The sequence below is a fragment of the Gopherus flavomarginatus genome, chromosome 10 (assembly GCF_025201925.1).
Source record: "Gopherus flavomarginatus isolate rGopFla2 chromosome 10, rGopFla2.mat.asm, whole genome shotgun sequence".
Taxonomy (NCBI): Eukaryota; Metazoa; Chordata; order Testudines; family Testudinidae; genus Gopherus; species Gopherus flavomarginatus.
Genome location: NC_066626.1, coordinates 18,573,136 through 18,585,249, shown reverse-complemented (window position 1 = coordinate 18,585,249; position 12,114 = coordinate 18,573,136). Strand labels below are relative to the sequence as shown.

The window sequence follows — 12,114 nt, the reverse complement described above, 5'->3', positions numbered from 1 at the left end:
CCCAATTGAAACATTATGGTGACCACGCTGAAGACAAAAAGGCAAGAAATGCAAAGTGAAAATGAGAAATGGGTTCATATGAAACCCCCCAATTCAAAACACCCCCAGTGCTTTAACTGGTGCTCAGAATGCAACCCTAAATCCAGATTTTGAAAGCGGTTCCTGGGTAGAATTTTCAAAAATGCCGAATCTGTTCTCTATAGATAGTGTTTGTACCAGTGTAACTATATCAGTTAGGTGTGTGATTTTGTGCTGCTACGGTTATACCAGCAGAACACCTAGTGTGGATGCAGCGACCCTGTTGAAGTGCGTTAGACAGGATAAAAAATTCATAAGGGATAAACCACAAGGCAGCGTCCTCCTGCTTCAGGATGCGAATAATCCACTAGCTGGTGGAGCTAAGGAAAAGGTGTTCTCTTAGAAGGTGTTTGGTGGCATGTACTAACAAGGCCATAACTACGCTACGGGGGCTCTAGTGGCATAGCTACTGTATCTTAGCCCCACAGTGCAGATGTAGTCTACAGCGATGGAAGGGCTTTTTCCTTCGCTGTAGGAACTCCACCTCCCCAAGCAATGGGAGCTAAGTGGATGGATGGAAACATTCTTTTGCCAACCGAGCTGCGTCTACGGCTGAGGTTAGGTTGGCATAGCTACTTTGCTCAAGAGTGTGAGCAGCATAGCTGTGTCAACCTACATTTTAAGTGTAGATCAAGCCTAACACATCCAAAACTGTGGAGACCAGGCAGAGCTGTACTTTAAGCAGGTGTGAGTTAGAATCATAGAAAAATCATAGACGATTAAGGTTGGAAGAGACCTCAGGCGGTCATCTAGTCCAACCCTCTGCTCAAGACAGGACCAACACCAACTAAATCATCCTAGCCAGGGCTTTGTCAAGCCAGCCCTTAAAAACCTGTAAGGAAGGAGATTCCACCACCTCCCTAGGTAACCCATTCCAGTGCTTCACCATCCTCCAAGTGAAATAATGTTTCCTAATATCCAACCTAAACCTCCCCCACTGCAGCTTGAGGCAATTGCTCCTTGTTTTGTCATCTGCCACGACTGAGAACAGCTGAACTCCATCCTCTTTGGAACCGCCCTTCAGATAGTTGAAGGCTGATATCAAATCCCCCCTCACTCTTCTCTTCTGCAGACTAAACAAGCCCAGTTCCCTCAGCCTCTCTTCTTAAGTCACGTGCCCCAGCCCCCTGATAATTTTTGCTGCCCTCCTCTGGACTCTCTCCAATTTGTCCACATCCTTTCTGTAGTGGGAGGCCCAAAACTGGACAAAATGTGGCAAGTGTGGCCTCACCAGTGCCAAACAGAGGGGAATAATCACTTCCCTCGATCTGCTGGCAATGCTCCTACTAATGCAGCCCAATATGCCGTTAGCCTCCTTGGCAACAAGGGCACACTGCTGACTCCTATCCAGCTTCTCATCCACTGCAATCCCCAGGTCCTTTTCTGCAGAACTGCTGCTTAGCCAGTCAGTCCCCAGACTGTAGCAGTGCATAGGATTCTTCCGTCCTAAGTGCAGGACTCTGCGCTTGTCCTTCTTGAACCTCATCAGATTTCTTTTGGCCCAATCCAAGTTGGCATTCAGGCTCCCCTTTCAGCTTCAATTAACACTACTCAGCAATGAGTGTAGACAGAGATCCTTGAGGAATGACCGGGGCAAGCTAACCATGCTTTGTCTGGAGCTCCCCAGAGAGTTTAACACCACACTCATTAATACTTTTGCTAACCTGTTAACACACCTCAATTTTCCAGTATAAGCCAGGCCAACATGGCATCTGCCCATAGCTACTCCACCTAGGTTTCCCCTCCATCTCTTCAATGATGCGTACACACTTCCTTTTGGTTACACAGCCACACACACCATCAGGACTAACTTAGGCCACGTCTATGCTTAAACTGCTACAGGGGCACAGGCAGTTGCATTTTTGTAGCAGTTCAGTGCAGACACTCACTACAGCCAGGGGAAGAGTTTCCTGTTGCGCTGTCGTTAATCCACCTCTCCCAGGGGAGGTAATTGATGGGTGGAAGAATTCCTAGCATTGCTTACTCCAGGGGTTAGGTCTGCGTAGCTATGGCTCCCAGAAGTGTGGATTTTTCACACCTCAGAGAATGCAGCTGTGCCGATATAAGTTTCCAGTGCAGACCAGCCCTTATTTTGTGTGGTCCAAACCCTGTTGTCTTGACTCAGGAAGAGGGAGTTTTCCTCGTATAAGGCTTGCAGAGATTTGTTCCTGGTTCCAGGATGCACACATGTGGCATAAACCTTTGTTTTGGGGCCTAGAACATCCCTGTATGTCAAGATTTTTATGCCAAATGACAAACCACCAAGAGATTAGGATGTGTTGCTAACTCCACCACAATTAATAGCTGGGGAAAGCGTGTCATTCTTGTAATCCACACAGAATGGGAAATTACTGGGCAAACAGAAGAAATGTACAATCAGCGGAAGAAACTTACCTGCTGTAGGTCTGCCAGGGAATACAGGTGGATCTGCTGAAGGAGGTACTCTCTGGGGAAGATTCTGAAAAGAGGGAAATAGATATGAGTGGACATGGGCTTCTGAAAAACAGAAAGTTTGGCTGGAAAGTTCCCAAACCAGGAAGGTCTCCAAATTCTTCAGCCATCACTGGGGAATTGTACATTCTCCTCCCAGGACTCTACACGGTAGTGATGTTCGATACAGTGGTAGTTAGGGGTTGGACTTATGTTACTCTCCCAAACATCAGCTGCTTTCACAGTATTCTTTTATTTGTCGTCCTCACCTTTGCCCAGGGAAAGAATTAATACAGTGGGAGTCCCTGTCGTTTTCCTACAGCTGTCACGGAAGCACGTGCAATGATAGTTACAGAAGTAGAAACCTCATACTGTGGGCAGAAAAAGCCTTTCAAACAACGAGCTGGCTAATACAAAAAGAAATCATTCAATGTTTCTGAGGCCTTGGTAATAAAGACCTGGTCTGCACTAAAAAGTCATTCTGGTATAACTATGTTGGCTAGGGGTGTGATTTTTTTTTTTTAACCACTAAAAGCCTCAGTGTGGACACAGTTATACTGGTATAAAGGTGATTTATGCTGGTTATAGTAATTATTCTTCCCTTATGGAAGTAGCTAACACCAGCATAATCAATATAATTGCATTCAACCTAGCAGGAGTTGTACTACTGAAATTATACTGGGTAGAGCGGTAAAACTTTCTAATGTAGACAAGGCCTTATTTTCAAATCAGACCAAATACACACTTCAAATGTCCCGTGCTAAAAATTAAAACTGAAAATCCCAAGTAGTAAATTGGTGAAGCTACATTTTTATGAATCATACCTGAGCTCTGAACTAGTGGTATGGCTCTGCACTACCTTCCTAGGGATCTGGTATGATTTCCGGTCCTGGTCTCATACTTGGCCTTTTCCTAGAAGTCAGAAACAAGGAACAGGAAATCTGTAAGGTGGGTCTCTCTCTCTGATACAGGGCACAACACTACCACTGGATTACCAGGCCAGATCTGGGCAGGTCACCTATCAGTAAGCAATCAGGAAAGCAGCGTTGCCTAGTAGCTATCAACCTGGACTGGGACTCAGGAGACCTGGGTTCTATTCTTGGCTCTGCCACCGGCCTGCTCGGTGACCTTGGGCAAATCACTTTACCCCTCAAGCTCCTCAGCTTCCCCAGCGACAAAATATGGATCACCATACTGACCTTTATAATGTGCTTGGAGATCTATGGGTGAAAAGTGCTGTGTAACAGCAGGTATTATTGAACAGTTAATCCATTCACCTGTGTCTTTGTGGCTACTTTTTGTTTCCCCATTCAACAATTTAGTTACATTACAGCGGGCATGGGGCTTGTCTACACAACAAGCTACTGCATGGCAAGCCAGGATGTGAATCTGCAGTGCACCAGCTTGCAGCACAGCAATGTCCTGCATGGACACTGCTATGCAGCAGTGCAAGTCCTGGAGTGCGCCAGGTGAAACTGGGATCCAAATTCACACTTTGTCAATGGATAGGGCTGTGCAGATATGGAGTTTTGGTTCAAGTCCATCTCTACTTTACAACAGACTTTCATGGGTTTCATGCAGTGTTTCCCCTCTGGCGTTCGGGAAAGAGTGAAGACCGGTATCATCTGAGTAGGATCAAAGAGTTGCAAACAGTGGCCACTGCCGTCAGTGGATAAAGATTGAAATCATTTGACAGGGAAATAACCCTTCATATTCCTGCCTCATGTTAGGTGACTGAGGCTGGGAAATAAAGCTCTTGTACTTCTGTGGATCACATCTTATTACATGGCGTTAGAAGAAAACAACCTTTGGCAAGAATGGATCACTTGAGCTACCTAAATCTTGCAGTCTGGAAGGCAATGGGGCACAGAGAACTGGTGGAGACGAGTGCCGCACTTTTGAAGCAGGAGGTATTGCGAGAAATCAGAGAGGGTGAAACCCTCCGTTGCACATGGGAGGTCCAGGAGCACTAGAGAGCTCCAGTGATTTAGTGGGAGCATGAAGGAAAAACAAGCTGCTAAACACAGTCACTCAAAAATGTTAAGGATACCGTGAACTACTCAAGAATGTTATTTAGGAAAGGCAAATTTTCCTTACAAGGAACAAGATGTCAGGTAAGACCATAGACCCTTCTGTTACAGATCTGTGTCATGAAGTTAAGTCTTTTGAGTCTGAGCAGACAACAAATGGACTAAGTGACTGAATTACTTATTGTAAGAAACAGACTTGACTTTGCAAAGGTCTGCGGATATTTGCAGGGCTAGTGAAAGCTGTGCTTCTCACATGGAAATGGTAAGAAGCAGGGAGAGAACTGAAATGCATCTAGTTAAAAATACATACCAAGACAGACTGCAAAGGGAAACAAACGGCACATCAGATTGGTTTGCGATCAGCATGAAGGCAGTCATAACAGAATGCAAAGGTGTCCTGGGCAAGGAATATACTCATTGGTGCCGACTCTATGGGTGCTCTAGGGCTCCTCCCTTGAGCATGCTGCGTCCCCGCTTCTCCTCCCAGGTTTGCCACTGCGAAACAGCTGTTTTGCAGCATAACAAGCTGTGGGAGGAAGGGGGGAGGAGCGGGAACGTGGCGCGCTCAGGGGAGAAGGCAGGGAAGAGGTGGGGCCAGGGCAGGGATTTGGGGAAGTGATCCAATAGGGTGTCATAAACAGATAGTTAAGGGTTAATGGAACAGGAGTACTTCATGTCTCTTTTGACTGTAAAGGGTTAACAAGTTCAGTGAGCCTGGCTGTCACCTGACCAGAGGACCAATCAGGGGACAGGATACTTTCAAATCTTGAGGGAGGGAAGTTTGTGTGTGTGCTGTTAGTTTTTGGTTGTTGTTCACTCTGGGGGCTCAGAGGGACCAGACGTGCAACCAGGTTTCTCTCCAATCTCCCTGATACAGGCTCTTATAAATTCAAAATAGTAAGTACTAGGTAGATGAGGCGAGTTAGGCTTGTGTTTGTTTTCTTTATTTGCAAATGTGTATTTGGCTGGAAGGAGTTCAAATTTGTATTTTGCTGAAAGGATTTTAATTTGTACTTGTATACTTAGGCTGGGAGGGTATTCCCAGTGTCTATAGCTGAAAGACCCTGTAACATATTCCATCTTAAATTTACAAAGATAATTTTTACTGTTTTTTCTTTCTTTAATTGAAAGCTTTTCTTGTTTAAGAACCTGATTGCTTTTTTATTCTGGTGAGACCCAGGGGACTGGGTCTGGATCCACCAGGGAATTGGTGGGGAGAAAGGAGGGAAGGGGGAGAGAAAGGTTAATTTTCTCTCTGTGTTAGGATTACTTTCTCTCTCAGGGAGAGTCTGGGAGGGGGAGAGAGAAGGAGGGGGGAAGGTGAATTTTCCTCTCTGTTTTAAGATTCAAGGAGTTTGAATTACAGTGATCTTCCAGGGTAACCCCGGGAGGGGAAGTCTGGGAGAGGCAATGATGAGGGAAAGGGTTTACTTTCCTTGTGTTAAGATCCAGAGGGACTGGGTCTTGGGGGTCCCTGGGCTAGGTTTTTTTGGGTGGGGGGACCAGAGTGTACCAGGCACTGGAATTCCTGGTTGGTGGCAGCGCTACAAGTACTAAGCTGGTAATTGAGCTTAGAGGAATTCATGCTGGTACCCCATCTTTTGGACACTAAGATTCATATTGGGGATTATATCATGACATAGGGGCAGGGAGGGGGTGGAGTTGGGGTGAGAACTTTGGGGAAGGGGTTGGAATGGGGCTGGTGCAGGAGGGGACGGGGAAGGGGTGGAGTTGGGGCATGAGCCCTCACTGGCATCAGGAGAAGTTGGCGCCTACGGATATACTGAGTCAATCTTGCAATGAACGTAACTATTTTGCAAAAGTGTGTTGCACAAATTGCAAAGCAAATACAAAACCAAAAATACATCCATGGACCTGCAGCTGCAGGGCAGAGTGCTAATGATGATGAAGCAAACAGAATTCTTGGTGGGGTCCATTAATAAATGTACAATGCAAAGTTCTACAACAGATTGGGGTGTGACGAGGGAATGAAACGAACCAAAACAGCAATTAGAAACCCAAAGAAAATACATGCAAAAAGTATTCAGGGTCTGATAAGAACTTTAACAACAACATAAAATTCATTCGAAATTACACTGGAAACCACTGAAGAGATTTTAGAAACAGGGACAAATATAGATCTGGAGAATATTTTGTACCAACTGCAATTTCTGGACAAAATCAAGGCAAAAGACTGGAAATTAAAATATCAGTGAATCCAAAAAATAATAAAAGCTCCTCATTTAATTTTGCTCTATTGGTTCTCAGAAACAGGTATTTTAGGCTGAGATTTTCCAAGATGCTTAAGAGACGCTTGGATTAAAATTAATGGAAATTGAGGTATCCAAATTCCCTGGGCAGCTTTGAAATGTTTAGCCTCAATGTTTTGGACAAGTTGTAAAACCAAGGTTTTGACCATCTGTGGCTATTAAAGATTCCACAGCACTCTTCTCAAATAGGGATATTTCCTAGCTATATTTCAGCTGAAGGAATTACATTCTATCTATCTAATTCCTATCTGCAGTTTCATATGGATAGGATATTCTTCACTTCCTGTCCTAAACTGTTGCACAGACGGGTGTGTTCAGCTTACCAGAGATAAAGACATTTCAGTTGTGGGCTAAGTAATCCCTGTATGTCCTCTGCTATAGGTTAAGGGCCAGCCACAAAAAAGTTTTAGAAAAACTAAATCCAAAGAGAACACTGCACTTTGGACTTGTCCGTAGTAGATTTTAAAACTGATCCCTAAGAAGTCAGGCCTAAGATGTCAGCATTTTGAACCAGCTAACGACATTTCAGTCTAACTAGGATTTATTTTATTAACACACCCGACCCTATTCTTCTGATCACGCAGGCAGTCAGTCAACACAATAATAACATTGGCAGGAACTGTATTGTGTGTCAAAGTCTTCACAGCATTGTTTCTGCTAAGAAAAATAATTAGCTAGTGAAAGGTTGTATTTTTCAGGTTATTGAAAGACAAGTCTGAAACTCCTATTAGATAGCAGTTGTCAATGACTGATATTAGTGAGTATTCATAAGATCACTGAAGTATAGGCAACACTCTCGCATATGTGATAACAGACATGTAATAAAAACCAAAATGAAGACTAACTCCACTTACTAGTATGTCATTATTTAAGGTGACCTCAGCCAATCGAGGCCACGGTGACAGACATTCCTTTCCTGTTCCCATCTCTCTTTTTTGGATCATGTATTAGCCTGCAACTTACACTCCAAAATTAATGTGCTTACTGTTATGTGCCAGTGGCCAGTGCTGGAGAGAAAGCGAAATACCACACCTTCCTCCCAATTCCATCTTGAGAGAAAGAAGCTGGCAATGCCTTCCAGCTCTTAGGTAAGACTAAGACAGACAGACAGACAGACAGACAGACAGACACACACACACACACACACACACACACACACACACACACACACACACACACACACACACTGCCATGAACATGTGAAGAGGAGCTCAAGTGAGAGGAGCACTTATTTCCATTACCATAGAAACTGGGCCCTGGAAAAGCAAAGCTGGTCTGGTTTCATATTTCTCTGATCCCTCTATTGATGATAAAAATGTATTCTTGTTGAATCAGGATGGAGATGAACAGCTGAGCAGCTGAAGTCTGCATCTGCAGCAGCACCGCCAACCGCATTAGAAAATAGTAGAACCTGAGCCTTTGAGGGGCTGAGAATGTCCAGTGTGGAGCGTGGGACACCCTCAAATCCCACTGAAGCCGAGAAGGGTTGAGGGCACTCCACCTGGGAGGCTGCAGCCTACAAAAGGGTTTAAAAGTGGGTGGCACAGTCCATGCACTGGGCAGTTTTAAACAAATGTGCTGTGACCATGTCAGAGCTGAACAGGAGGCAGTTTCAAACACATGGTGCAGCACATGACAGCACAAGGGAGATCTAACAGTGGAGCTGCACTATGTCCATTAGCCAAATTGTTTAAATTTGGACCATGAAACAACTTTTCAAAATGCTTTAGTTTATTAAACAGTCTTGTCTGACCTGTCACTCTTTGCTCAGGCGCTAGGGGGCTCCACAATTCAATCAAGGCAAAACCAACACCATCCTTATTAAATTGCAAGCATTAAAAACAAACAGATGAGGGTTTAATACAAACAGAAGGATGGGTGAAGAGTGAGTGGGGAAGAATAAAATATAGGGTCAACACGGATCATGTTCATAAACTAATGTTTTTGAAATAAAAGACTCAATCTTAAGAAGTCCACCATCAACTCAAAAAATCACACTTCTCCCTCAAAACTAAGCACCTTGTATAGAGACAACCCATAACGGCTGACAGGGTTATACCTGAAAAACATTAGTGAAAAGGATCTGCATTAGCTATTAGCCAGGACAGGCAGGGATGGTGTCCCCAGCCTCTGTTTGCCAGAAGCTGAGAATGGGCGACAGCGGATGTATCACTTGATAATTACCTGTTCTGTTCATTCCCTCTGGGGCACCTGGCACTGGCCACTGTCGGAAGACAGGATACTGTGCTAGATGGACCTTTGGTCTAACCCAGTATGGCCGTTCTTATGTACATTTTAAACTGAATGACAAATTAATTCCTTTTTGAGTGTTAGTAGCTGGACTTGGTATCGCACATTATTGGGAAAATGTGGCTCCATCTCCTGTGGAATTGCGGTATAGTAAAGTATGGACTGCCCTTGTAATTAAAAAGCTTTCACACCAAGTACGTACACACACACACACACACACACACACACACACACACACACACACACACACACACACGAAGTGCTAAAAAGAGGCCAGGTATTTCGAAATGTGGTCACCCTTTTTAGAGTACTCGGAAGAGAAGGGTTCCGCAGTCAGCACGCCAGAATCTTTAGCTAGGTTCTTTGAATACTTACCTGATCCTGAACAAGTAATAAGTAGTGTACAACAGAGCATGTTAACATTTTACTGCAACTTTGCATTAATAAAAAACAGTGATAGATGTTTGCTTTGGGTATGTAACAGTGCTTTGGGTATAGTCTGTTTCATTGCTCCTGTGTGGAGTCGCTTATGTCTCAGTCCTGCAAAGACTGAAGCGTGGGCTTGGATCTTTGCAAGTTCAGGGCTCTTATTTTCTCCCTTGATGTAAAACTTCTTTATAAACATCAAAAATGGGAGTGATAAAAACAGTTATAAAAGTATGGTGAAAGGAATATCAAAATATTCAGGTCATCTCACTTTAAAGGGCGCTCTACGGGAATTTTAAAAAAATTAATCAATTAAAAAAATATTCAAATCAACCGTGCCCTTCTCAGTCACCTTTCAAAAAAGTGGGGAGACCAGAATAGAGATGAGGAGACAGATGGCAAATTCCACACCGGCACGTCCTGAGGCTCACTGCAGCAAAGACCTGATCTCCTGCTGCCTCAGGATCTGACACTGGGATACCTGAAAGGCCAGTGGTTTCTGAGTGCAGCAGCACACTAAAAGCTTGTCCTATGCTTTTAGGTAATTTGGAGACACCACTCAGTCTCCTCCATGCTGCAAGATGGAACTGTGTTTTTAACTGCACCAGAGGACGGCTGTGTTGTAACCGGACTGTCAGTCATGGTTAAGTTTGTGCTGTACAATGTAAGTTCAATGCTAACAAGTCTTTTAGATTTGCCACTTCCTGGGAACAATGAAATCAGAAGTCCTCCTGGTTTCAAAGTCTCCACAGTGTTTTACCATAATGTGCTTGAAACAAAGCGAACCTTAGGAGACATTAACTTCAACTGACGGGAAGACTTTAGCATTCTGTGCAGTCTTCTAAGTTTCCCAATTGGTGGCGATTTTTTTTTTTTTTTACAATGCTATGTAATCTGCAGAGCAACAGTCATGCAAGACATTTCATCCTTGCCCTTGGTGTGATCTTATCTGGTAAGTATCTGCCCAAACAAAAGGTTATCTTGTAATGTCCTTCTGGAAATAGATCACTGATAAGTTTTTGCTTTTTGCATTTAGGCAAAGTTGCTGTGTTTGTAGCCAGGGCACTTTGTTAGCCGTAAGTAATCGCTCTGCATTTAAAGTCTGTTTATCATCAGCTCCAGTAATTTTTCTCCACTGGGTTAAATACCCTGACAGCTCTGCTAAAGCTACAGCAAATTAATCTGCCCCAACCTGACACTCTAGCTGAAGTACAAATGTGATAAGCAGAGCAAACTCTTCTTTTCACACTGCAATCAAAAGAAATCAAGTTAGGTGGCAGATGAGCACAATCAAGCCCTTTTGTACCAAAAATGCCCGCTAAGAAGCCAGAAAAAAAGATTGGCATCACTATTTCATGTGCCAGCCAGCAGTGTCTTGTTTGACCGGGTTTAGAACGTTTTGACCTGATGGGCTTGTGATGAGGAGTGGGAGAGGAAGTAGAGAGGAGGATTAAGAGGAAAAAGTGTGATTCCTAGATCCTATTTTTCCTAATAGATGCTTGAAGATCCTTAAATGTGAGAATAATAGTGGGCAGGGGGAAAAAAAAAGTTTTAACATGATGCAAGGTAGATCTTATTCTATTCTCAATCATACTGCGTCACATTTTTCAGTAGTCCCATTTAACCTGAACAATTACAGGAGAGTTTAAGTTAATTTCCACTCATCTCAAATATGCATGCAGAATAAAGGACTGCATTAGGCTTCCAAGCGGACGCACAGGGTCTTTTTGCTAGATTTTATGTCACAATTCATCTGGAGTGCAATTTGTCGATAAAATTAAGGTACAGATTTAAGGAAAGTGTGGTGTTTTTCCCTGTTGACAACTCTTGTGATTCTATTGTGAGTCTTTAGCTATGTGGTGTTCTTCTGAAAGCCCCAGCTCCAGCAGTCATGTTATTAAGGGAGAAGCTCGACTTAAATGAAAGTCTGTAAGAAAAGCTGGTCACTGTGAACCTTGAAGACTTAGAAAGCAAAAGGCGAATTAAGTTGCACGTATATTATTTAAATCTCATGATTTTTAAGCCAATCTCATGATTTGGGGGGACTGACTCATGGTTATTGAATTCTAGAGGTTGTCCATACTGGTGCATGTAAGCAGCTTCGCGCATACCACCCAGAAGTACGTTGTCTAATTATCTTTTAGAAACCACCAATCCCTGGATATCTTTCATAGGTAAGGATGGTTAGATGTATTTCAAAATATGTCGGTGTAAGATGTGGATTGGCCTACCAATCCATTACATCGGAAATTCTCGTTATAGAAACGGTACTGCAAATCAAACTGATTTATATGGATTTTGACCAGGCCCATCAGGCCGAGCAAATGGAAACTGTCATATGGCTAACCATATGATATTACACTTACTGTAACCTGGAATGTTAGAAATCTATTTGCTCTAGTCCAGACTGAACTAGTAGTGGAGGAGTTCAGGAAAAAGACGGTTACTCACCTTTGTAACTGTTGTTCTTCGAGATGTGTTGCTTGCCGTGGTCTTGGGTAATCAGGTCCAGGTGAAGAGGCAGGGGAACAGGGTCGACTATGGACAGGTCTAGCAGCATAGTGTACCAGTGCTGTTGGGGCCACGCTGGAGCTATCAGGATCAAGCGGGCTTTGTCCCTGCATGCTTTC

General features: G+C 43.7%; 1 protein-coding gene across 2 annotated transcripts in view; it reads right to left on the bottom strand.

Moving 5' to 3' along the window:
- PLEKHM3 (pleckstrin homology domain containing M3) overlaps positions 1-12,114 on the bottom strand; it is a 129,288-nt gene that overhangs the window by 43,634 nt on the left and 73,540 nt on the right. For both annotated transcript variants that reach the window (XM_050916132.1, XM_050916131.1), the window contains one exon: positions 2,473-2,536. In XM_050916132.1, the coding sequence (XP_050772089.1) occupies positions 2,473-2,536 (64 nt within the window). The remainder of the gene's footprint in view (positions 1-2,472; positions 2,537-12,114) is intronic.